At 43.1% G+C, this 27,068-nt stretch overlaps 1 protein-coding gene across 1 annotated transcript in view; it reads right to left on the reverse strand.

The window, feature by feature from the left end:
- LOC126354084 (epidermal growth factor receptor substrate 15 homolog) overlaps window positions 1-27,068 on the reverse strand; it is a 149,376-nt gene that overhangs the window by 21,368 nt on the left and 100,940 nt on the right. The window contains exon 7 of the mRNA XM_050003464.1: window positions 16,913-17,017. Coding sequence (XP_049859421.1) covers window positions 16,913-17,017 — 105 coding nt within the window. The remainder of the gene's footprint in view (window positions 1-16,912; window positions 17,018-27,068) is intronic.

A 27,068-nucleotide genomic window follows, 5' to 3' on the forward strand; every position in this document is an offset into this window, starting at 1 on the left:
GCACGGTCTTAGTCACAAGTGTAATTTTGTCACGGGACAGTCGCGAGAGTCGTATGCCCACGTTATGGTGCGCAGCGTCATTGCTCATTCGGCCCCTGATAGGGAGGTCCAGCAATGGGCCCTGTAGTTAGAAAACCCTTCCCTTGAGGAAGTCCTGTCCATTGCTCAAACCCATGAAGTTTCTCACGCTGCAGGTCAACAGCTGGAAGCGTGGTGCGACGTCGCGGCGGATCAGGGCGGCGCGGCCGCATCCACTGCGTCCGGGGTGTACGAATTGCGCGTGGTACCATCCAGCCGTTACGGCCGCTCCCGCACGGCACGTAAACAGAGTTCCGGCCGCCGGCCCCTGTTACCGTCCTGTGCGTCGTGCTATATACATCACGATCGGTCAGAGTGCCCCCAGCATTTGGCTGTTTGTTGCAAATGTAATAAAAAAGGACACATTGCTAAAGTTTGCCACTCGGCCTCAAAAGAATCAAAGGAAGCAGTTACAGAGGACATGGACGTTGAGATTCAGGAAGTTTCATCGTACCAGGCTCCCGACGCATCGGCACAAAAACTCTTTATCAAGGTGTAGGTTCGGTCACGTCGATTACAACTGCAAGTAGATACGGGCGCGGCAGTTTCTTTGTTGAATGTACAAACTTACTCCGACCTTGGGTCGCCCCCGATGGCACCAGTTTACCGGCGCCTACGTGGTTATAGCAAACAGTTCATTCCCCTACTGGGTCAATTCACTACTGACTTGACTTACTTTTATTGTTGTCAGTTATGCGAGCTCCGCTAACCTTTTTGGCTTGGATGCCTTTCAAGCTTTCGGTTTTTTCATCACTGACACCATACAGTTGGTCTCCGAAGATGTTCCCTATCAATCATTAAAATCTTTAATCTCTGACTTTCTGGATATCTTTGAGGAGGGCCTGGGGTGCGTTTCAGACTTTGAAGCTCACTTAATGTTGAAGGCATCAGCTCACCCGCGTTTTCTACGTGCGAGGCACATCCCCTTGGCTCTTCGCCCTCAGGTAAAAGAAGAGCTAGACTGGCTGACAGCCCTAGGGGTCGTTCTTCCCATTTCTTCTAGTGAGTGGGCTTCGCCCCTCATTATTGTGAGGAAACCCTCGGGAAAATTAAGTCTTTGTGGCGATTTCAAGGCCACCATTAATTCACAATTGGTGGTGGAAACCTATCCTTTGCCTCGTGCTGATGAATTGTTCTCCGCCGTGGCGGGAGATCAATATTTTTCGAAAATCGATCTTTCGGAGGCTTATCATTGGACATCTCTTGATGAGGACTCCAAGCGGCTGGCCTTTACCGATACCAGCGGTTGGCCTTCGGAATATCCAGTGTCCCGGCGATATTCCAGCGTTATCTTGAGCACGTCATGTCGACAATCCCTCATTGTATTAATTACCTGGACGACATAATTGTCACGGGCCCAGCACGAAGGAACACTTGCACAACCTTCGCACCCTCTTTCTCAAATTCAGGTCCGTGGGCTTGTGTTGCAACCTGGGTAGACAAACTTCTTCCAACCATCCACTGAGTCTGTGGGCTACACAATCTCTCGGCACGGCATCCAGCCGCTAGTAAGTTTGGTCCAAGGTATCGTCGACCTTCTGTGACCCGCTTCGCTGAAGGAGTTACAAGCTTTTTTAGACAAGATTGCCTATTACCACCGGTTCGTTCCCAGGGCTTCCACCATCGCCCGCCCCCTGTACTGCCTTCTGCGCAAGATTGTTCCTTTTGATTGGTCGCCTGCATGCGAGCGAGCGTTCACCTCATTGAAGGGCCTCCTCACATCAGCGCCGTGTTTGGCTACTTTCGACCCCCATAAGCCATTGGTCCTGGCTACAGATGCTTTGCAGTATGGGGTGGGGGTGGTCCTGGCCCATTGCAACACGGATGGTTCCGAGCAGCCACTGGCATTTGCGTCTAAAACTCTGTCCCACACAGGCCCATTACTCCCAGATGGAAAAAGAGGCTTTAGCCATTGCCTACGCTGTTACCAAGTTTCACCCTTTCTTGTATGGCACAAAGTTTCAGTTAATTACTGACCATAAGCCTTAATATCATTATTTGGCCCCACCTCTCAGATTCTGGATAGGGCGGCCCACAGACTACAGCGCTGGGCCTTGTTCCTCTCTAAGTACCATTATGACATTCATTTTCGCCCTACCGGACAACATGCCAATGCAGACGCTCTTTCCCGTCTTCTGGTGGGCCCGGATCCTAAGTTCAATCGTGAGGAGATTATGTGTTTTCATTTGGATGTGGCATCCCACCAAGCGGTTGATGGCTTCCCGATCACTAGTTCTAGAGTTGCCAGGGAAACGGCAGCTGACCCGGTTCTCCGGCAAGTAGTTCGCCTCATTCAGCAGGGGTGGTCATCCCAACCTCCAGGCCAGGCCTCGGATCCTCTTCGTAATTATTTTATTCTACGAGACCACCCCTCCGTCCTGGAAGGAGTTCTCCTTCTGGCTACCGATGATACAGCTCCTCGTGTGGTTGTTCCTGCAAGTTTGCGAAGGGAAGTCCTCACGTTATTACATGAGGGGCACTGTGGTGTTCCCCGTACTAAAACCTTGGCTCGCAGACATGTATACTGCTCCGGTATTGACAGACAAATTGAGCACTTGGTGGCCACCTGTTCCCAGTGTATGAGCCAACAGGCATCTCCCAGGTTAGCTTTCTCTTCATGGCCGCCTGCAACCCAGGCATGGAAACGGGTTCACATCGATTTTGCAGGCCCGTTTCTCAATGGCTTTTGACTCATTGTCATTGATGCTTATTCCCGATATCCATATGTGGTTCGCTGCTCCTCAACCACTTCAGAAGTTGCAATCCAGGCACTAGCAAAAATCTTTTCTGTGGAAGGTCTGCCAGTCACCCTGGTCTCGCACAATGGACCTCAGTTTATTTCGCAGACCTTCCAGGATTTGTGTAGGCACAGTGCAGTAGCCACCAGAAAGATCGCGGGAGGTGCACATTGGCACGGCGCATCATGGACGGTAGTTGCCGCAAGTAGAGTCCCGTCCACCAGAGGGCACGCGAGAATTGGGCCGCGACCTCTGCCAGTGGAACAACAACAACAAGTCAGCCTCTGCACAGAGGCTTGGTATGGGGTTTGTTCTAAATGCCCCAGTGCACCACATCCAACATCTTTAAATAAGAGGGTCTCACAGATACATACACCGTGCACCCATAATCGAGCCAAGATTGCACAAATGCCCTGTAAAACTCGAGCAGACAAGTGGATAAAACATTTTAAAATACTTAAAGCCTTAAGTGAGCGTTTTTTCATGTCCTTAAGATGTGGTAACCATGTAAGCTTAGAATCAAATATGAGGCCCAGAAACCTAACTGTGTCTTTTAAAGTAAGGACAGTGACCCTCATCCTCAAATCAAGAAAGTTTAAAATGGAATGAGAATGGTTAAAAAGAACATATACAGACTTCTCGGTGGGAAACTTAAAGCCACTCCTCTGCACCCATTCACCCAAACATTGCAGAGTTAGTCGCAACTGACATGTTGTCAGGGGGAGGCTTGAAGAAGAGCAAAACACAGAGAAGTCATACACTACAAAGAACATTGGACAGGACTTTTCACTTTGGACTTAATACTATTAATAGCTATGACAAAGACAGTCACACTTAAAATGCTAACCTTGAGGGACACTATTTCCCTGCTCAAAGTGATCAGAAGGATGTCACCAACTATGTGTCTAAAATATTGTGGCAAGAGGAAGCACTGAATAAAAATTGGAAGACAACCACAAAAACCCTATTCATGGAGCTGCTCCAAGATAAGATGCCTCCAAGTACTATAGTAGGCCTTCTCGATGTCAAAAAATATACTTAGAAGGTAATGCTGACGTAGAAAAGCCTGTTGTATAGCCGCCTCCAGGAGGGCAATCTTATCAAAGATGGAGCGATACCTCCTGAACCCACACTGAAAGCTATGCAGAGCCACACACCTGGTCCTGATTACAGAGTGGCATTTGGCACTCCACCAAGGGACAGGTTGCCTCTTCTGTTGTTCCGTGGACTGTGGAATGTATGCTGCAGCGGCATAGTGGATCATTTTGGTAATATGATCCACCTGTGCCTCAATGTTCTCACAATGTTCAAACTGGGCCAACTGGCTATAAAGTGTCCAGTTGGCCCTTCTGAGCACCAGTTGCGGCAGTTTCTTTTTGGGTTCCACCCCATTTGAAAGGTGAATCCAGATCAGGAAGTCATCACTCCCATGCAAGTCATCGACCACTTTCCATTGAGCACTGTGAGCAACAGCTGGAGAGCAAAGCGAGAGATCAGTGGCAGAGAATGATCCAATTGCTATGCAGAAGTGAGTTCTCTGTCCCGCATTTAACAAGTATGCACATGATAACACAAGAAGCCCCTCAATCACTCTACCCCTGTAGCAAGTAGTTGTAGAGCCTCAAAGCACATTGTGTGCATTAAAATCACCACAGAGGATGAAGGGGTACAGGAGCTGTGTAATAAGGTCAGTTAGAGCCTCTCACCAAGTGCATCATGTGGCAAGTAAAGGGAACATATTGTCAATGGATGATGCACATGCACTGATACAGCAACTGCTTGTAAAGTCATTGTCAGTGAGAGAGTTGAGGAGTGGTAGTTGGTGCTGACAAAAATACCTATGCCTCCTAAAGCTCCCTTTCCACTCAGGTCATCCTTTTTGTAGAGTATATATCCTTGTACCTCAGGGGTGTATGACTGATGGAAATGAGTCTCCTGAAGACACAGATAGAGTAGTCTACCCTGAGATAAGAGACAGAGTTCCTCCACATACGTCCTGAACCCATGCAAGTTCCACTGTAGGATGGGAGCCATTTCATTGATGTGGTTTTAATTTACCCCTATCTTTGCACTGCGAAGGTGAAGCACTTGTAGAGTGAGGAGGAGCAGAGGTGCGGATGGATATGTGTGCATGTGTGTGTGTGCACGAGTGTACACCTGTCCTTTTTTTCCCCCTAAGGGAAGTCTTTCCGCTCCCGGGATTGGAATGACTCCTTACCCTCTCCCTTAAAACCCACACCCTTCCGTCTTTCCCTCTCCTTCCTGAAGAAGCAACCATCGGTTGCAAAAGCTAGTAATTCTGTGTTTTGTTCATTGTGCCTGTCTGCCGGTGCTTTCCCGCTTGGTAAGTCTTGGAATCTTTGTTTTTAATATATTTTTCCCATGTGGAAGTTTCTTTCTATTTTATTTACATCATCATTAATTTGAACCCAACAATTACGTTTGTTATTGTCTCTGTTGCATTTCGAAATCTTCTCTGTCATCTTACTTTCTCTTCTCGTTTGTACAAGTAGTTTCATTTTGTATTCATCTTCCCTTTTTCCGAATCTACCCTACATTTTATCCTGCCTAATTATACTCAATAATACGTAATTTACTTCCAAACCATAACCTAAAATTTTTTTAACGCTTTCAACATAACCGCTGCTATAGAATCCACTGTTCCAAGTTTACAAACATTTCGTGTAAACTCGTGAATACTATTTCACAGCTTCAGTTCCTTTCACCCATTAAACAACCATCTCAGTTATTTCCAACAACTTTCGTTTTATTTCCATTCCCGTTTTTCCCACATAACCGATCATTTTTAGCAGCTTCCCACAGGTTTACACGTTATTATTTCTTCATCAAACAATTGTTAGCCTCATTCTCATAACCTGCCAGTCCACAACCAGTCCTTTGTATACATTTACACACATATTTGTCGAGATTTTACTCGAAAAATTTTTTCGAATTTTATTTTTTCGGAAATTATTTTTTCGAAACTTTTTTTTTTCTTTCGAAACCTTTTTTCTTTCGAAACCTTTTTTCTTTCGAAACTTTTTCTTTCGAAACTTTTGTCGAAAAATGTTTATCGATTTTTTTTTAATTTCCCCACCCTTTAACGTGATCTGGAGACAACATAACTACCTAACCTTTGCACCCATTGTTGTTCACCAACCTAAGTTCAGCACAGGATCAACATTGCTCATCTCAAACCAACACTTTTTCGACTTTTTTCACACCTTTATCTCTCCCTATATAAATTTCTATTTAGTTTCACTTTAACCTCATATTACCCTTTCCACCTTCTAATACCATGTCAATCTTACAACATCCCTACAACGACCCCATTAAATTTTATTTACATTCCCTCCGCAAACATGCCTTCACCCTAGCCAGATTACGCTCCATTATTTTATTTACTCAGGCTTGTCTGACATTTGGCATTACTCCCAAAGGCCTCACACTTAAAGTTCCCATCTCTGGCTGCAATCCTTCTTTCCATCAGTCCTTATACCAGTTCCAAACAGCACAATCCATAGCCCTCACCCGCCTAATCCTTCACCTATACATCGACTCGGCCAATGAACACACCCGTCAACTCCTATCCCAAATCAAAGTCCTCAATCTTTCCTCTCCCACATCCACACCGGCTGTACATAGCATCCTCCTACAGGCCAACCGCAAATTAGAACAGCATGCCACCCTCCACCTCAAAAAACTATCCAATCTCCTGGTTTCCCACCTCCGGAAAGGCAACTCACTCACCCTGCACAACCTTTCCAACAAACCTCAACCTCCTCTCATTGCACACAGACCCAGTCTCTCCCATCTACTCAATCTCCCACTTCCAGCTCCAGTCCCCCCAACACCTCAAAATTCTAGTCAACACAATCTGGAACCACAACACCCCAATTCAGTAGTTAACCTTTCCTCCAAACCCCTCTCCCAATCCGAAACCTCTCTCCTATCCAAAGGCCTCACCTTCAGCCCCACTCCCAGGTTCAACCAAACTGCCCTTGTCAAAGATTTACTGTCCTACACTCGTAGTCTCTGCTGGAAATATCACTTTGCCACGAAGAAAAATAATCCTGATCCCACTCCTAATGATCCAACTCCCCAAGACACTATCCAAATTGAACCCTGCCTGCAACAGTTCCGTCCTCCATCACAGTGGGACCCACCTCCTCTTCCTCAAAATCACCCTCTCCAAACCTTCCAGGAATTTCTCACTTCCAGTCTTGCCTCTCAATCTGTCTTGAAAAACCTTAATCCTACTCCCAACATCACCACAGCCACAGCCCAGGCTATCCGTGATTTGAAAGCCGACCGATCCATCATCATTCTTCCGGCAGACAAGGGTTCCACAACCGTGGTACTTGATCGTCGGGAGTATGTGGCTGAGGGACTGCGTCAGCTTTCAGACAACTCTACATACAAAGTTTGCCAAGGTAATCCCATTCCTGATGTCCAGGCGGAGCTTCAAGGAATCCTCAGAACCTTAGGCCCCCTACAAAACCTTTCACCTGACTCCATCAAACACCTGACCCCACCGACACCTCGCACTCCTACCTTCTACCTACTTCCTAAAAGTCACAAACCCAAACATCCTGGCCGTCCCATTGTAGCTGGTTACCAAGACCCCACAGAACGTATCTCTGCCTACGTAGATCAACACCTTCAACCCATTACATGCAGTCTCCCATCCTTCATCAAAGACACCAACCACTTTCTCGAATGCCTGGAATCCGTACCCAGTCTGTTATCCCCGGAAACCATCCTTGTAACCATTGATGCCACTTCCCTATACACGAATATCCCACACGTCCAGGGCCTCGCTGCAATGGAGTACTTCCTTTCACGCCGATCACCTGCCACCCTACCTAAAACCTCTTTCCTCGTCACCTTAGCCAGCTTCATCCTGACCCACAACTACTTCACTTTTGAAGGCCAGACATACCAACAATTAAAGGGAACAGCCATGGGTACCAGGATGGCCCCCTCATATGCCAACCTATTTATGGGTCTGTTAGAGGAAGCCTTCTTGGTTACCCAAGCCTGCCAACCCAAAGTTTGGTACAGATTTATTGATGACATCTTCATGATCTGGACTCACAGTGAAGAACAACTCCAGAATTTCCTCTCCAACCTCAACTCCTTTGGTTCCATCAGATTCACCTCGTCCTACTCCAAATCCCATGCCACTTTCCTAGACGTTGACCTCCATCTGTGCAATGGCCAGCTTCACACATCCGTCCACATCAAACCCAGCAACAAGCAACAGTACCTCCATTATGACAGCTGCCACCCATTCCATATCAAACGGTCCCTTCCCTACAGCCTAGGCCTTCGTGGCAAACGAATCTGCTCCAGTCCTGAATCCCTCGACCATTACACCAACAACCTGAAAATAGCTTTCGCATCCCGCAACTACCCTCCCGACCTGGTACAGAAGCAGATAGCCAGAGCCACTTCCTCATCCCCTCAAACCCAGAACCTCTCACAGAAGAACCCCAAAAGTGCCCCACTTGTGACAGAATACTTCCCGGGACTGGATCAGACCTTGAATGTGGCTCTCCAGCAGGGATACGACTTCCTAAAATCCTGCCCCGAAATGAGATCCATCCTTCATGAAATCCTCCCCACTCCACCAAGAGTGCCTTTCCGCCGTCCACCTAACCTTCATAACCTCTTGGTTCATCCCTATGAAATCCCCAAACCACCTACCCTGCCCTCTGGCTCCTACCCTTGCAACCGCCCCCGGTGTAAAACCTGTCCTATGCACCCTCCCACCACCACCTACTCCAGTCCTGTAACCCGGAAGGTGTACACGATCAAAGGGAGAGCCACATGTGAAAGCACCCACGTGATTTACCAACTGACCTGCCTGCACTGTGACGCTTTCTATGTGGGAATGACCAGCAACAAACTGTCCATTCGCATGAATGGACACAGGCAGACAGTGTTTGTTGGTAATGAGGATCACCCTGTGGCTAAACATGCCTTGGTGCACGGCCAGCACATCTTGGCACAGTGTTACACCGTCCGAGTTATCTGGATACTTCCCACCAACACCAACCTATCCGAACTCCGGAGATGGGAACTCGCCCTTCAGTATATCCTCTCTTCTCGATATCCGCCAGGCCTCAACCTCCGCTAATTTCAAGTTGCCGCCGCTCATACCTCACCTGTCTTTCAACAACTTATTTGCCTCTGTACTTCCGCCTCGACTGACATCTCTGCCCTTACTCTTTGCCTAAATATGTCTGCTTGTGTCTGTGTATGTGCGGATGGATATGTGTGCGTGTGTGTGTGTGCGCGAGTGTACACCTGTCCTTTTTTTCCCCCTAAGGGAAGTCTTTCCGCTCCTGGGATTGGAATGACTCCTTACCCTCTCCCTTAAAACCCACATCCTTTCGTCTTTCCCTCTCCTTCCTGAAGAAGCAACCATCGGTTGCGAAAGCTAGTAATTCTGTGTGTGTGTTTGTGTGTTTTGTTCATTGTGCCTGTCTGCCGGCGCTTTCCCGCTTGGTAAGTCTTGGAATCTTTGATATATATATATATATAGAAAGAAACTTCCACATGGGAAAAATATATTAAAAACAAAGATTCCAAGACTTACCAAGTGGGAAAGCACCGGCAGACAGGCACAATAAACAAAACACACAAACACACACACAGAATTACTAGCTTTCGCAGCCGATGGTTGCTTCTTCAGGAAGGAGAGGGAAAGGCGAAAGGATGTGGGTTTTAAGGGAGAGGGTAAGGAGTCATTCCAATCCCGGGAGCGGAAAGACTTCCCTTAGGGGGAAAAAAAGGACAGGTGTACACTCGCGCGCACACACACACACACACACACACACACACACACACACACACACACACACATATCCATCCGCACATACACAGAGAAAGAAACTTCCACATGGGAAAAATATATTAAAAACAAAGATTCCAAGACTTACCAAGCGGGAAAGCACCAGTAGACAGGCAAAATAAAATAACACACAAACACACACACAAAATTTCTAGCTTTCGCAACTAACGGTTGCTTCTTCAGGAAAGAGGGAAGGAGAGGGAAAGACGAAAGGATGTGGGAAAAAAATCGAAAAAGTCAAAAAAGTGTTGGTTTGAGATGAGCTATGTTGATCCTGTGCTGAAGTTGGTGAACAACAATGGGTGCAAAGGTTAGGTACTTGTGTTGTCTCCAAAACACGTTAAAGGGTGGGGAAAATTTCGAAAAAAATGCGTGTAAATGTATTCAAAGGACTGGTTATGTACTGGCAGGTTATGAAAATGAGGCTAACAATTGTTTGATGATGAAATAATAACGTTTAAACCTGTGGGAAGCTGCTAAAAAATGATCGGTTATGTGGGAAAAACGGGAATGGAAATAAAACTAAAGTTGTTGGAAATAGCTGAGATGGTTGTTTAATGGGTGAAAGGAACTGAAGCTGTGAAATAGTATTCACGAGTTTACACGAAATGTTTGTAAACTTGGAACAGTGGATTTTATAGCAGCGGTAATGTTGAAAGCGTTAAAGTTTTTAGGTTATGGTTTGGAAGTAAATTACGTATTATTGAGTACAATTAGGCAGGATAAAATGTATGGTAGATTACAGAAAACGGGGAAGATGAATACAAAGTGAAACTGCTTGTACAAACAAAAAGAGAAAGTAAGATGATAGAAAAGATTGCGAAATGCAACAGAGACAATAACAAACGTAATTGTTGGGTTCAAATTAATGATGTAAATAAAATAGAAAGAAACTTCCACATGGGAAAAATATATTAAAAACAAAGATTCCAAGACTTACCAAGCGGGAAAGCGCCGGTAGACAGGCACAATAAAATAACACACAAACACACACGCAAAATTTCTAGCTTTCGCAACTAACGGTTGCTTCTTCAGGAAAGAGGAAAGGAGAGGGAAAGACGAAAGGATGTGGTTTCTAAGGGAGAGGGTAAGGAGTCATTCCAATACCAGGAGCGGAAAAACTTACCTTAGGGGGAAAAAAGGTTAGGGGAAAAAAGGTCAGGTGTACACTCGCACACACACACATATCAATCCGCACATACACAGACACAAGCAGACATTTGTATAGGCAAAGAGTTCAGGCAGAGATATCAGTCGAGGCGGAAGTACAGAGGCAAAGAAGTTGTTGAAAGACAGGTGAGGGATGAGAGGCGGCAACTTGAAATTAGCGGAGGTTGAGGCCTGGCGGATATCGAGAAGAGAGAATATACTGAAGGATGAGTTCCCATCTCCGGAGTTCAGATAGGCTGGTGTTGGTGGGAAATATCCAGATAACCCGGACGGTGTAACACTGTGCCAAGATGTGCTGGCCGTGCACCAAGGCATGTTTAGCCACAGGGTGATCTTTGTTTTTAATATAGTTTTCCCATGTGGAAGTTTCTTTCTATTTTCTTTACATCAATATATATATGAGGTTTTTACCATCCCCATGATCTGGGCAGTTAAGCCACAATCCCCATTCCCTGCAGCACACAACGTTCCACTGCCGTGCCATACAGTGATCACTGACACATGCTTAGAGCTAATGGTAACAGGAGACTGGCAGCGCTTACCGTTCCCCAGCTCAGGAACCCCGGGGTCGCCAGGCCCCTACTTAGCAAACAAATGCTGAGTCCCTGAGGGCTCTTCCATTGGTGTGGTGCCACATTTAACTGCCCACAATATGAATTGTCCACACTTATATTTTATGCTTTGCTGACAAGGTCACCAATTATATGGGTAACACTTATATGCCACATAAAATAATGCACATAGTGTACAGGACTCCTTGTTTCTTCACAAATACATTTGAAAACAACGTACAATATCACAAGGGTGAGAGTCAGTTCAGATATAAACTTTGTTCTAATCCTGACACATACTACAGTTATTCCCACAAGGTAATGCAGTGTGTGTATGGGTTCCATAACCATCTCTAACATATGACCTGCTGGGTGTCAAATTCAGGGTAGGGGCCCCCTAGGATGTTGAGAGAGAGCCTCTGCATTGAGGTATTGCAACATTTTTTTGCATAAAAACTCATAACTGTATTTACTTGTGAATAATGACCACCACTGCAATCTTTGTGGCCTCTTCCCCAGATAGTGTGTTCTGGCAATGAGGTAATGAATAGTGATTTATGACTGCTTACAGGATGAAATTTTAGGCTATACAAGAAAAGGTGAAATTCACACATCTAATACACAATGGACAATGTTTCCTGCTCTATTTGTATATATTTTGTCTGTACAGGGCTCCAAATTTTTTTATACCCATGAGATCACCTTAGTTCCTTGGAGTCTTGTCCAGGATAGGAAAACCATTTGCTGTGGATACCATATTAATTTGTCCACAGGCAGAGAAATGAAAAGTTCTACCAATTAGGTTCCTTTCAGAATATGTTGATGCAATGGTTTCATACTTAACAATCATATACAACTGCTCACTCAATGAAAGAGCCATACCCAAAGACAAGAAAGTCACACAGGTCACACCAATATTCAAAGAAGACAGAAGCAGTAATCCACTAAATTACAAGCCCTTATTGTTAACGTTGATATGCAGTAGGATTCTGAAGCATATATTGTGTTCAAACACTGTGAATTACCTTGAAGAGAATGGTCTATTGACCCACAGTCAACATGGATTTAGAAAACAATGTTCTTGTGAAATACAACTAGCTCTTTACGCACACAATGTGTTGAGTGCTATTGACAAGGGATTTCAAACTGATTACATATTTCTAGATTTCCGGAAGGCTTTTGACACTACCTCACAAACTGCTTGTAGTCAAATTGTGTGATTATGGAATAGTGTCTTATTTATGTGACTGGATTCATGATTTCCTGTCAGAGGGGTCACTCTCATAATAACAGATGGAAAGTCGTCAAGTAACATATAAGTGATTTCTGGCATTCCCCAAAGTAGTGTTATAGGCCTTCTGGTGTTCCTTATCTACACAAATGATTTAGGAGACAATCTTAGCAGATATCTTTATAGTGAAAAAACTGGTAACTGACCCTAAATAATGAAAAGTGTGAGGTCATCCACATGAGTGCTGAAAGGAATCCATTAAACTTTGATTATATGATAAATCAGTCAAATCCAAAGCCCATAAATTCAACTAAATACCTAGAAATTACAATTATGAACAACTTAAGTTCGGAAGAACACATATACAATGTTGTGTGAGAAGTGAACCAAAGACTGTATTTTATTGGCAGAACACTTAGAAGATGCAACAAATCTATTAAAGAGACTGCCTACAATACTCTTATCTGTTCTCTTTTGGAGTACTGCTGTGTGGTGTAGAATCCTTGCCAGATACATTTAATGGAACACAACAGAAAAGTTCAAAGACAAGTAGCACGTTTGTTGAGAAACGGGGGAGAGAGAGTCACTGGCATAATACAGGAGTTGGGTGTACAGTATTAAAACAAAGGCATTTTTTGTTGCAATGGAATCTTTTCACAAAATTTTAACACTAACTTCCTCCTCTGAATGCAAAAGTATTTTATTGGTGCTGATCTACGTGGGGAGAAACTATCTTCATAATAAAATAAGTGAAATCAGAGCTTGCACATAAAGATATAGGTGTTTGTTTATTCCACGCACTTTTCGAGATTCGAACAATAGGGAATTATTGTGAAGGTGATTCTGTGAGCCCTCTGGCAGGAACATAAGAGTATCAATGTAGATGTAAACGACCAAGACAAAAATTATTTCGCGATATAGGTCATGACCCCACTAAGATGGTTAATGTATGAGCAAGTATTTTGTACAACACTTCTACTGTTATTTGGATCTGAGTAGGAGTTTACTATCTGCTTTAAGTTAAAAACTCTCTTGCATTGATGTAACATTACAAAGCCAAGGAAAATATATGTTGCCGAACTTATACGAAAGGCTGATGACAGTGTTCACTTTTAACAAAATTGACAAATGTTTTTCTTGCAAATTGATTATTAATTTATATGACTTGCACATTCCTGGATCCCACACAGTCATAATTGCACTTACCGCTGTTGTACTACAGCTGTGGTGTACACTGAACAGATCACCTGTTTTGTGGCAATACTTGCCCTTTTCATTTTGGTGGGAAAACACATTTAGTGTGCGTCAAAAAGCATCTGAGGTTGGGTAGTCACCTTGGCTGCAGCATGCTTTGCCAGGTTGACTGAGATGGGTATTCAGCGACTCATGAAGAATAATGGCATGATGCACTACTCACAGATTTCTGCGCAATGCTGGGTGTTTACTTATAGTTTTGACCGTGGGTTCAAGTGATTCTCTGGACTCACATCAGCTCTATATCCACTTAAAGGGTTATTATTCCCATGTTGCCTTGCAAATGAAGTTCAAATATTTTATACAACTGTAAAGCCTAATAAACTGTCTACGATTCCTCAAAAGAGATATCTTTCAATAGCTGCTTCACAACCAGAGCCATCTGGGTCCTTCCTCCCACCACTAGCTTCTCTGAACTTACACATATGGTTGTTACCCTTACAGCATAATCGTCCTGGCCTCAATGTCAAGTAACCCACCATCCCTGCACCCTCCTCTCAACGATTTCCCCTGCATCTGTCCTGTCATCTCCTCTCAATTCAGTGTGACTATGTGTGCCACTTGCCCCAGCCATTATGATCGTGCCTGCCCATTTACCTGCCACTTCTCCATGCTGCATTCCTAGCTGGCAAACTGGCCACCTCCCTCCAAGCCACTAGCTGCCCATACCTAGTCTCTCGACCTGCCTCCCATCTGCCTCTCCCTTATTCACATCAACTGACACTAATCCCACCACAATCAGGCCATCTGCCAATAAATAGCATTGGCACTGTCAATCTAGCAGGCACAGTATACAGGTATAGAAGTGTCTTAGTGCTGCAATGTTACTGCTGCCGCCAGTTGTCTGTGAGTGGTTGCACATTGACATCGAACGTAATCGGTGGTCACATTAACATGACTGAACCGTGTATAACAGTGTGCATTACTGCTGTGGCTCTGGCTCCAATGTGCAGGCAAGCAACATCTGTGGTGGTCTGGTGAATATGTCATCTCCTGAGACCAACAAAGGAGGAAGCATTCAGATGTGCAGATTTGTTGTCCGCATACCTTGCTCTTACATCATGTACCTTTTGTAGGGCATAAATTGGTCCAGAAAAGCTCTGCAGATTTTGAATCTGATTACACCACCAGTAAAGACAAACCTGGATTTTGTACATATGTTTCCGAGGCAGTTTTCACTGGCCATCTGAAATGAACTTGGCTTAAAATTTTGAAGAGATAAATCCAAGGGCACTTTGCTTGTTTGCAGCAAGAGTCATATCCAAGGTTGCATTTTTCTTTTATAAGGTCTAACTCTGCACTTGAATACTGCCAAATCCCTGTTTTAATAAATTATGCTTTGACAGTGTTGTGGACAGGCTTAATTGCATGCTAGTGCTATTGAAATTGTGCCAAAAACCATTGACTTGGAGCTAAGACATGCAAAAAATTAACAATTTACACTTGTTTTTCACCTTTTATCAATTTTTCTTCTTTATTCATTTCTCTCCTTATAATATACAGGTCTATAATAAATATTTTACATCTATTTGGCTCATTTTATGTAAAATTGACCATTGAATTACAGAGAGTATTTACATAGGCACTAGCCTACATAATTTCACCCCGTCCTCCACACAATACACATTTTGAAATATATTTAGGAATAAAATCTCAGCACTTTAATTTTCAGGTGTCATATTTTTAACTTTTGTTCATCCTCAGGGAAACCAAAATATTAATAGTACAAAATCATTCTCCACATCATGAACACTAGTAGTATAGATTCCTATAGTGACTATCTTGAAATAAGCACAATGGTTTTAAAATCTGGATAACAATGAGAAAATGATTCGGATTATCATCTAACAATATTATCTGCAGGTGAACATTGCTGAGGATGTGTGTACACTCACTTAACTGAGTGACTGGCAACTCACTCTCACACTACCAAATTTTTCTATCACTTTTCTCATAACTATTTGATCACAAAACCATATAAATTAGCCCTACAGATTTAACCCTTCTGTCCTTTATCTCTGTTAGCTACTGTTGCACACCAATACCTGCCCCAATTCACTCATTCTGTACTCACACCTTCTCCTTCACTGTCTCCTTCTTTCTCTGTTCTATCCTCCCCTCCAGAACCACACCTCCACTTTGTGCCACAAGAAACTCTTTCTGCCTGTTCCCAGATGAGTGACCTGGTACTCAGTTCCTATCCTATCCTCTTGTTACCTCTCCTGCCCAGCTATCAACCACTCTTCCCTCCCGTCTTTCCTCCTCTAAGTCATACTGACACAACCCCTCACACTAGTTGAGCTGCAGCACTGCTACAATGTAGCTCTCTCTCTCTCTCTCTCTCTCTCTCTCTCTCTCTCTCTCTCTCTCTCTCTCTCTCTCTCTCTCTCACTCACACACTCTCACACACACACACACACACAAACATGTGTATGTGGGGGGAGGGGGGGGGGGGGGGGGTTCCGGATAAGTTAATTCTGGAGGAGGTCATCGTCCTAAAGCTTAGCAATGTCCTCAAGTTTTGTCTATGTGACTATTAATCGGTCAACATTTCAATGGATGAAGAGCTGTTACATTTAGTCCTTTCCATAGTTGCACTTTGTGCTAATATGTTTCAACATATAAAGTACCTATTACTAATATAGTAACTATAATAAAACCACTGTGGCACTTAACTATGAAAAGTAGCTGTCCTTCCCAAGACACATTTTTATTTGCATCTTTAGCAGCAACACTTATCACCATTATTGTTACTAATAAATAAATGGGTAAAAATATGGAAAATATATTACTAATTAAACTATTGCTCTCAACACAAAATATAAACAATCTGCATTATACTAAAGTTAAGTAACACTCCCAATTTGATGTTTGCAACATGCAGAATGCTACGCTCACTCCATAGATATCCCCACTCTATGGGGTCCATCCAAAATGTAATAAATATTCTGGTATAAGTGATGATAGCAAACAATGACAGATATCCAGGGACTTTAATAACAGTTGCTGCTTTTTAATAATACATTCTTACCTGATTATAAAGAGCACTACTGGCTGCAGATCTTTCTGCCAAGTGATGATTTTCTTTCTTTGCTGCATTTAACTGGTTCTCCAGTGATGTAATTTTTTCTTCATACTGAAGGAGAAAGAAGTGAGACTTTTGAGCCAGTTCATTCCTTCTGAACAAAATGTTGATGATCTGTTTAACCCAAATATTACTCAGGTAGTTTACACTATGTTAGAATTAAAGTTTTAGGAACGCATTAACTGTAATGTAAACATCTTCCTCTTCAACGTATATCTCTCAGTAGATCACAGAGGAGGCATTTTTCTTAAGGGGAGTAAACGAAGAAAGGAGACTATTATAAGAAAAGAGAAAGAGAAAAACAAAATTTGTTGGATGTGTAGTCAGGCACAACATCTTCATTATTAATAATCTTGAAAGGAAAGGGCTGGGAAAGAAAGAAAGATAATGGCATAGGATGTGCAGTTACATGGAACTGAAACAAACAGCCAATTACAGAACAGAGTAATTGCAGCAACAAGGCATTAGCCTATAGAATATGTATGTTGTTGGTATACCAAAGAAAATAAAAAGATCTGGGATGTGAGGTCATATAAAATTATTGAATTAAAAGATTTCAGGAGGATTGACCCTCAGCGGCCGAACTTCCCCGAATGGAGGAATCCCGGCCCACAATGACATACGCTCATTTCTATTTTAGGAGGATTGAGAAATACAGGTATGAAGTGCACTGTGCTGGCAAGAATCAGGTCATGTACATAGTATTTAGCATACTGTAGTAGCAAATATATTTATGTAAAAAAGAAGTCTGAACATGTCCTGAAGGCCCAATGATACCGACCAGCTGCCATGTCATCCTCAGCCCTTAGGTGTCATTCGATGCGGATATAGAGGGGCATATGGTCAGCACACTGCACTCCTGGCCATTGTCAGTTTATATGACTGGAGTAAACATACAATAGTAAATACTGTCACGCTACAGTGAAATCTCACAGAAAGTTTACTGAATATTGTGATGAAACATTGTCTCTAAATTAGGTATCCTGAAATCAAGAGCAAGGCACTTCATTATAGAAGCACTACTGTAATGTACTTCAGAATTACTGCTTCACATCTGATGTATATATTTAATTTTCTTTTATTTGGTTTTTTGTTCTTTGCTGTTTATCATTGATTTGCCTAATTATTTCCAATACAGCTTATTTCATTTTGTAGCATTTTTTTCTCTTTTTTTATATCTTTAAACAGGTAACACGAATTTAACAACACATCTTCAGCACACATTTTGGATTTGTTATTAGCTACACTGACAGTAACTTTCACCCATACAGAAGTGTAAAATCAGTAGTGATGACAAACTCATACAGACAAAGCTCAAGGATACTCAGAGCTTTAATTTTTACAAAAACTTAAAAGCCCAGGAATACTTGTCTATATTGACAATATTCTGTTCAGAAACTTAAACCCTGCAGAAAATCATTGCATCTAGTTAGTTACAAACGTGGTCACAACAGAGCACAAGAGAACATAAAAATGCTACTTTCCTCGGTTCCACAGCTACCTGGTGCCCTCTGTTGGCTAGCTGAAGTCAAGGTTAGACGCGAAGAGATAATAGTTGCCATTTGCTCACACTGTTAAAGGCATAATAATGTCGCTGGTTTTTCTCTTTGTTTTTTCATTATAAAAAGTGATGAAGAGATTGATATGGAATTTAGAGGGTCAGAAAGTGACACTTCCAACACTGAGAGTGTTAGTGAAGTAATGACAGATCAATAAAGTGATTCAAGTGACGTTAGTTTTTCCAGAATCTGAAAATGATATGAAATACATTGACTGCAGAATTGCCTCCCACACCTCCAAGATTTCTCTTTACTGGAATGCCTTCAGACTTCACACAAAATGACTCTTCAAATGTGATGGAATAAGTAAGAAAAATAATTAATGATGACAATATTATGAAAAGAATAGATTGCTAGTCACCATAATGTGGAGATGTTGAGTCACAAACAGGCACAACAGAAAGACTGCTAAACAAGTAAGATTTCGGCCAATAGGTCTTCTTTTGAATTAGACATCATACACACACATGCCCACACAAACCCAACTCACATATACATGACCACCGTCTCTTGCTGTCAAGGCATACTGCGAGCAACAGTGCATGATGGGAGGAGCAATCTGGGTGGTGTTAAGGAGGAAGCTGGGGAAGGGAGGGGGGAGGGTAGTGGGGTTGGGGTGGGGGATGGTAAAGTGCTCCATGTGGAGGCATACAGGGATGAGGTGGGAAGAGGGTAGGGCAGCTAGCTGGAGTCAGGAACTTAGATGGAGGTTGGGGGCCAGAAGAGGAGAGAATGTAAAAAGTGGGTATGTGAGTTGGTGGAACAGAAGGCTGTGCAGTGATGGACTGGGAACAGAGAAGGGGTGAAGGACAGTGATTAATGAAAGTTGATGCCAGGTGGGATACGGGAATGTAGGCTATACTGTAGGGAGAACTCCCACCTGCGCAATTCAGAAATGCTGGTGTTGTTAGGAAGGACCGAGATAGAACCTGCTGTGAAGCAGTTATTGAAATGAAGAACACTTGATTGGGCTGTGTGCTCAGCAGCTGGATGGTCCAGCTGTTTCTTGGCCACAGTTTGTCAGTGGCGATACACGCAGACAGACAGCTTGTTGGTTGTCACGCCCACATAGAAAGCAGCACAGTAGTTGCAGCTTAGCATGAGGATCATGACTGATCCCACAAATAGCCCTGTCTTTGATCAGATAGATGATGCTTGTGACTGGACTAAAGTAGATGGTGGTGGGAGGACACATGCGACAGGTCTTGTATCTACGTCTATTACAGGAATATGAGCCATGAGGCAAGGAGATGGGAGCAGAGGTTGGGTGGAGATGGACAAGGATATTGTGTAACTTTGAAGGATAGAAGATTACCACTATGAGAGGGGTGGGAAGAATAATGGGTAAGACATTTCTCATCTCAGGGCCCGACAAAAGGTAGTCGAAACCCTGACGGAGAATGTGTTTTGTTCCAGTCCTCCAGTCCTGGGGGGTACTGAGTCATGAGGGGAAAGCTCCTCTGTGGCCTGATGGTGTGACTTTTGGAGGTGGTGGGTGACTGGACATACAAGGCACAAGAGATCTGTTTCTGTACAAGGCAGGGAGGGTAATTACAGTCTGTGAAGGCCTCAGTGAGGCCCTTTGAATATTTTGATTCCCTACAGGTGCAACAACAACAGGTGGCTAGGCTGTATGGAAGGGACTTCTTGATATGGAATGGATGGCAGCTGTCAGAATGGAGGTATTTCTGGTGGTCAGTAGGTTTGACATGGACGGAGGTACTCATGCAGCCATCTTTGAAGTGGAGGTCAACATCTACAAAAGTGGCTTGTTGGGTTGAGTAGGACCTGGTAAAGCAAATGGGGGAGAAGTTGTTGAGGTTCTGGAGTAATGTGGATATGGTGTCCTCACCCATGATCCAGTTCACAAAGGTGTCATCAATCAATCTGAACCAGTTGAGGGGTTTGGGAATATGGGTGGTTAGTAAGGATTCTTCTAGAAGGTCCATGAATAGTTGGCACAGGAGGGTGCCAAGTGGGTGCTCATTGCTGTACATTGGATTTGTTTATAGGTGATGCCTCCACTTCAAAGGAGAAATAATTAGGAGTGGGATGTGACTGGTCATGGTGACCAGGAATGAGGTTGTTGGTTTGGAATCCATTGGGTGTTGGGAAAGATAGTACTCAGTAATGGCAAGACCATGGGCATTAGGGATATTAGTGTAAAGGGAGCTGACATCAACAGTTACAAGCAGGGCACCATGTGGTAAAGGAACAGGAACTGTGGAGAGTCAGTAGAGGAAATGGTTGGTGCATTTTATATAGGAAGGTAGACTGCAGGTAATAAGCTGAAGGTGTTGGTCTGGATGAGCAGAGATTCTCTCAGTTGGGACACAGTAACTGGTCACAATGACGCATCCTGGGTTGTTGGGTTTATGGACTTTAGGAAGCATGCAGAAGGTAGCAGTGTGAGGAGTGGTAGAGGTTCGGAAAGAAAGAGACTCTGGGGAGAGGTACTGGGATGGGGCTAAGGATTTGAGGAGAGATTGGAGATCCTGCTAGATTTCTAGAATGGGGTCACTGTTGCACAGATTGTAGCTGGAAAAATCTGACATCTGGCAGAGTCCTTCTGTCAAATAATCCTTGCTGTTCAAAACCATGGAGATGGAGCCCTTGTCAGCAGTCAGGACCAGTTTTTAGGTGATGGATTGCGATTCTTCCTGTGAATGTAAGATTTGCTTGCATGTTGAGGGATTTGCGGAATGATAATGAAGCAAGGTTAGAGGTTAAGAAATTTAAGGAAGTTAACAGGGGGTAATTTGGGAGAAGTGGGGGTGGATCACAGCTGGCTGGAGAGTGGACTAAGTCAGACAGGGCTCAAATCTGATTGGTAGGGTTGGTGGCAAAAAAGTGTTTCCACTGCAGGGAACATCAGGAGGAGAGAAGCTCTTTAACAAGTACAGCATGATTGAATTTGGGAGTTGGGCAAAAGATAAGGCCTTTGGAAAGGACTGATACTTATATGGGACTAAGGCTTTTGGAGGAAAGGTTCATGACTGTGTCTTTAAAATGCCAAAATGTGGGAAAATCATGAAAAGAGTAGAAATGATAAAGTATAGGGAAACAAGGTAAAACCTGAGGGAGTGAGCCCATAGTGAAAGGTGAAATCAAACTGAAATTGAAATAAAAACATAATGAGATCAAAGACAAAAATAAATAAAAAGACTATAATATGAACTGCAGGTCAATGGATTGATATTTACAAAAAAGATGGACAGCAGATGAGACCAGATTAGGTGAGGTTAGTATGTGCAAACTGGAATCAGAGACGAGAAACAGAGGGAGGTGGGGAGGTGTTGGTAGGATGAAATACAAGCTTGCGTGTAGAAGGAAGGTACAGATGATGAGTTAGTCAATACTGTAGTCACCGAGACCAACAGATATGCTCAAGGAAAGAACACTGCTGTTAAGAAGAACCCAGTGATGAAATAAGAATCTTCTTTAGTAAAATACTGTAGTAAGTAGTGTAAAGAAACCAATTACAAAGAAGTATAAAGAAACCACACTACCAGATGTATTGGTCTAAACATCCACTACTTGCAACTCTAGTATTTTGCTAGTTAGCTAAAGATGATTTTTGATACTAAAGAAGTACTTTCATTTTTTTAGACAAATCAAGATATGACCCTGCTAGCCATCCACAGCCAAAGCTAAACAAAACCTGGTCCATTTTAGAACAGCTCAAAAATAAATTCAAAATTCTTTGTACTCCATACATGAAAGTCTTATATAAATGGAGATTAGGTTGGGTTCAATATCTATCACTAAAGATAGCAAGATTTGGAATAAAGACATACATGTTGTGTGAGTGCAAGTCTGTCTAGGTAAGATTTATGATTATATATAGCTAAATGCACAAAATTTGTTCGGTCCTAGACATCTCAAATAGTACTGACCCAAACAAAATCTCTCCTGAACAAATGCTACTGCCTTACAATTGATAATTTTTACACCTTTCCCCAACTCGCAGATCTCATTACTGCAAAGAAAACTGATGATCTAGACTGCATGATCTTGAAAAGATCTGCCACCAAACTTCCACAGTATGAAACTCAAGAAGAGATATATCGTTGCTTTTCACAGGGGTACAGTTACAGGAATGAGATGGACAGATAAGTATGACATGTTTATTTTGAGTACTATCCACAATGCAGACATGAAAAATGTAAATAAGAGGGGTAAACAAATAAAACCAGCAGTAGTCAGATCATATAATGACACAATGGGAGGAGGGGATAAAGTTGACCAGCACATAGCACACAATTCAGTAATACAGAAAAGAGTGGAAAAATATAACGAAAAACGTTTTTTCATTTCCTTAAACTGGCTCTCTCAAATTCATTCAGATTGCACAAGAAATATGGAGAAACAAAGAATGCTCTCGATTCTCATGTAGCAGTGACTGAGAAGATGACAGGCAAACATCATAGGAAGGAATTCTCTTTGAAAGTAGCCCATCATCCATCGAAGACCACCAATCCTATTCATCTAACTGACTGTCATTTCCCATTGTTCATCTCATCTACTTCAAAGAATCATAGTACTACGAAAATATTTGGGATATGCAGCTGAGTTCAGGATGTAAATGGGAATGTTCCAATAAAAAATTGGAAATTTTTGCACACACTTTTACACAAAAAATGTTAAGTTAAGGGATTTAAAATAGAACAAACAGAGTAATTTCTAGGGAATATCTAGCAGAGAGTAAGCCTTACTTCTATACTGTCAATGAACATAGATCCAAGATTGAAGAAAATTAAATCATTATAAAAATATGCACATGTATTACAGAAAGAATAACAAGATGGTGATGTGCACATTTATACTAGAAATAACATTTAGTGTGGAAAAACTGATTGGCCAGATGCAAGGGTACTCATACAACAGTTTGCAAGGTGGGAGGTGGAGCCAAGGCCTGTGGGCATGGAGTACTTTTAATATTTTGGAAGATGAATGGCAACTTATAATTACCATCAAAAAAGTTCCAATTCCAGTCCTGTTAAAACCTGCATAATACTTACTTTTAAATCATTTTCCTGAAAGAAAAACACCTGGCTACACAATATTTTTTTCCTTTCCCTGATAGCTAGGGGGAGCCAGGTCTGCCCTTTCTGTGGCTATGGGCACCCTTGGTCAGACGAATTTGTTGTGGAGAAGGGTTTTGAATCAGTGGTAGTAAGGATAAAGTTAGGCATAAATACCTTACAAGCAAACCTGCTCAAGGGATACACTTCGATTTTGATTGGCTTTGAATATGTTGTTGTATAGAGAAAACTAAGACACGTTTTTTTATGTGGGACAGGTTCTTCGCTAAATCTTCTCCAGCTATTATTTAGTCTTTCATTTTGGCATTTGATGAATAGCAAAACAAATAGCATCATTAATGCAAAGTTCAATCATATAAAACTGATTCATAAATGATTGATTCATATATGATTGATTCCAAAAACGCACCTGTCGCAAATAAGCTAGAAATATCTGTATATCAAAGTACGCATGCCCAATATGTATTCGCTTCAAGACAATTGTCATGTTGGGTTGTTTAATGTCTTTCCTGGTAAATATATTCTAAATGTATATTCTACATATATTGTTCCATATTTTTTTCTTTTAATTTTATGAAATATAAAATACCTTGCATTGCATTTGTGTTTTCTTTTTACACTTGGTGTACTTTTTGTTTTCAGGTAGTAATTTTTTCAAAATTAAATATGTTATATTTGAAATTGTTTGCACTTTACTGTAAATCTGGACAATAATGAGGAACTGCAGAATTGTCTAGGTGACAAAATTGCTGAATACAATTTGATTTTGTGCACCAAGCACATTGAACAGTTGCAATACCATTTCATCATATATGATTGAATTTGGTATTAGTGATGTTATAATTATGCTATTAGTCAAATGTCGAAATGAAAAACAAAATAGTAGGGGGGAATGAGGACTTTCATAAAAAATGGCTTTTTCAACAAATCTGGGTGTACTGTTCAGGGTTGTCACAAGTTTCCCCAAGTGAAATTCCCTGATATCCAGACAAGTTTTAGAATTTTTTCCTGACAAATTTTGGGATCTCAAGGGTAGATAAAGATGTACATTGACAAAAAAGTAAGGACTTCTGTATTTCTAAATGTGTGAGCAAAAATCTTATGTACTAACATCAACATCTTGTGTAATGAACAGCTTTTAGATGGAGAAATCAAGCCAAATGGTATATATGTTTCATTTTATTTCAATAAACTGAAACACATTTGGTGACAAAAACATGCATTTTGTTGGAGTCACAAGACAGATTTAAAATACCTTCACTGCTTTCAGAAATAATCTCAGAAAACAGTAGGCTTCTTGAAAGAAATGTATAGGGTGGGGAAGAGTTGTATAAACCAACACTGCAGGTGACCATGAATAAAATGTTGTTTCTACTATGTTCATTATTGCTGGTTATTATGCGCTGTGTTATGTCTATTATTCTACAGGTATTTTGTGATTTTTCTTTGAAGTATTACATGAGTACATACTGTACAAACTGCCAGCGACTGTCACAATTTTCTTCTTGTTATCGTCCATACTTTCTAATACACTCCTGGAAATGGAAAAAAGAACACATTGACACCGGTGTGTCAGACCCACCATACTTGCTCCGGACACTGCGAGAGGGCTGTACAAGCAATGATCACACCACGGCACAGCGGACACACCAGGAACCGCGGTGTTGGCCGTCGAATGGAGCTAGCTGCGCAGCATTTGTGCACCGCCGCCGTCAGTGTCAGCCAGTTTGCCGTGGCAAACGGAGCTCCATCGCAGTCTTTAACACTGGTAGCATGCCGCGACAGCGTGGACGTGAACCGTATGTGCAGTTGACGGACTTTGAGCGAGGGCGTATAGTGGGCATGCGGGAGGCCGGGTGGACGTACCGCCGAATTGCTCAACACGGGGGCGTGAGGTCTCCACAGTACATCGATGTTGTCGCCAGTGGTCGGCGGAAGGTGCACGTGCCTGTCGACCTGGGACTGGACCGCAGCAACGCACGGATGCGCGCCAAGGACGTAGGATCCTACGCAGTGCCGTAGGGGACCGCACCGTCACTTCCCAGCAAATTAGGGACACTGTTGCTCCTGGGGTATCGGCGAGGACCATTCGCAACCGTCTCCATGAAGCTGGGCTACGGTCCCGCACACCGTTAGGCCGTCTTCCGCTCATGCCCCAACATCGTGGAGCCCGCCTCCAGTGGTGTCGCGACAGGCGTGAATGGAGGGACGAATGGAGACGTGTCGTCTTCAGCGATGAGAGTCGCTTCTGCCTTGGTGCCAATGATGGTCGTATGTGTGTTTGGCGCCGTGCAGGTGAGCGCCACAATCAGGACTGCATACGACCGAGGCACACAGGGCCAACACCCGGCATCATGGTGTTGGGAGCGATCTCCTACACTGGCCGTACACCTCTGGTGATCGTCGAGGGGACACTGAATAGTGCACGGTAGATCCAAACCGTCATCGAACCCATCGTTCTACCATTCCTAGACCGGCAAGGGAACTTGCTGTTCCAACAGGACAATGCACGTCCGCATGTATCCCGTGCCACCCAACGTGCTCTAGAAGGTGTAAGTCAACTACCCTGGCCAGCAAGATCTCCGGATCTGTCCCCCATTGAGCATGTTTGGGACTGGATGAAGCGTTGTCTCACGCGGTCTGCACGTCCAGCACTAACGCTGGTCCAACTGAGGTGCCAGGTGGAAATGGCATGGCAAGCCGTTCCACAGGACTACATCCAGCATCTCTACGATCGTCTCCATGGGAGAATAGCAGCCTGCATTGCTGCGAAAGGTGGATATACACTGTACTTGTGCCGACATTGTGCATGCTCTGTTGCCTGTGTCTATGTGCCTGTGGTTCTGTCAGTGTGATCATGTGATGTATCTGACCCCAGGAATGTGTCAATAAAGTTTCCCCTTCCTGGGACAATGAATTCACGGTGTTCTTATTTCAATTTCCAGGAGTGTATATAAACTACTTTTGCAATGCAAAAATGTATTAGAATAAATAAAACATCTATAAAATGCTGCACTGTACAAAGTACTTGCGGTGAGACAATCGCAATTCCTGAAATCCATCGGCCGTGGCCTCTGGCCTGCCGAGGAGCATCATAGTCCTGGGTTCATGGATAAACCATGAAAATCTGCCACATTACGCCACACACAGACAGTCCCAGACTGTGGGCAGAATGGCCCATACATTTGTGGGAAACTATGGGCTTCAGATTGGCAAGCCCGATCCGTTATAGATACCCACAGAAATGGCCTGCAGGTTTGTCCCATCATGGAAGTCCACTCGTTTGGCCAGCTATTGATATGTCACAGACACCATGTTTATGAAATGAGAATGCGGTGATCACCCACGCAACATATAACTTGCACAAATACTCTGAGAATCAATACTAATGAGGATAGGTAGCAATTCACCATAAAGATGATTGCTGAGCCACAGACCAACACATAGTAAAAACAGACACACTCTCACACCTAAATTTTTGGCTTTAGCCTTTGTCAG

This window comes from Schistocerca gregaria, chromosome 3 (genome assembly GCF_023897955.1).
Source record: "Schistocerca gregaria isolate iqSchGreg1 chromosome 3, iqSchGreg1.2, whole genome shotgun sequence".
In the NCBI taxonomy this organism is placed as follows: domain Eukaryota; kingdom Metazoa; phylum Arthropoda; class Insecta; order Orthoptera; family Acrididae; genus Schistocerca; species Schistocerca gregaria.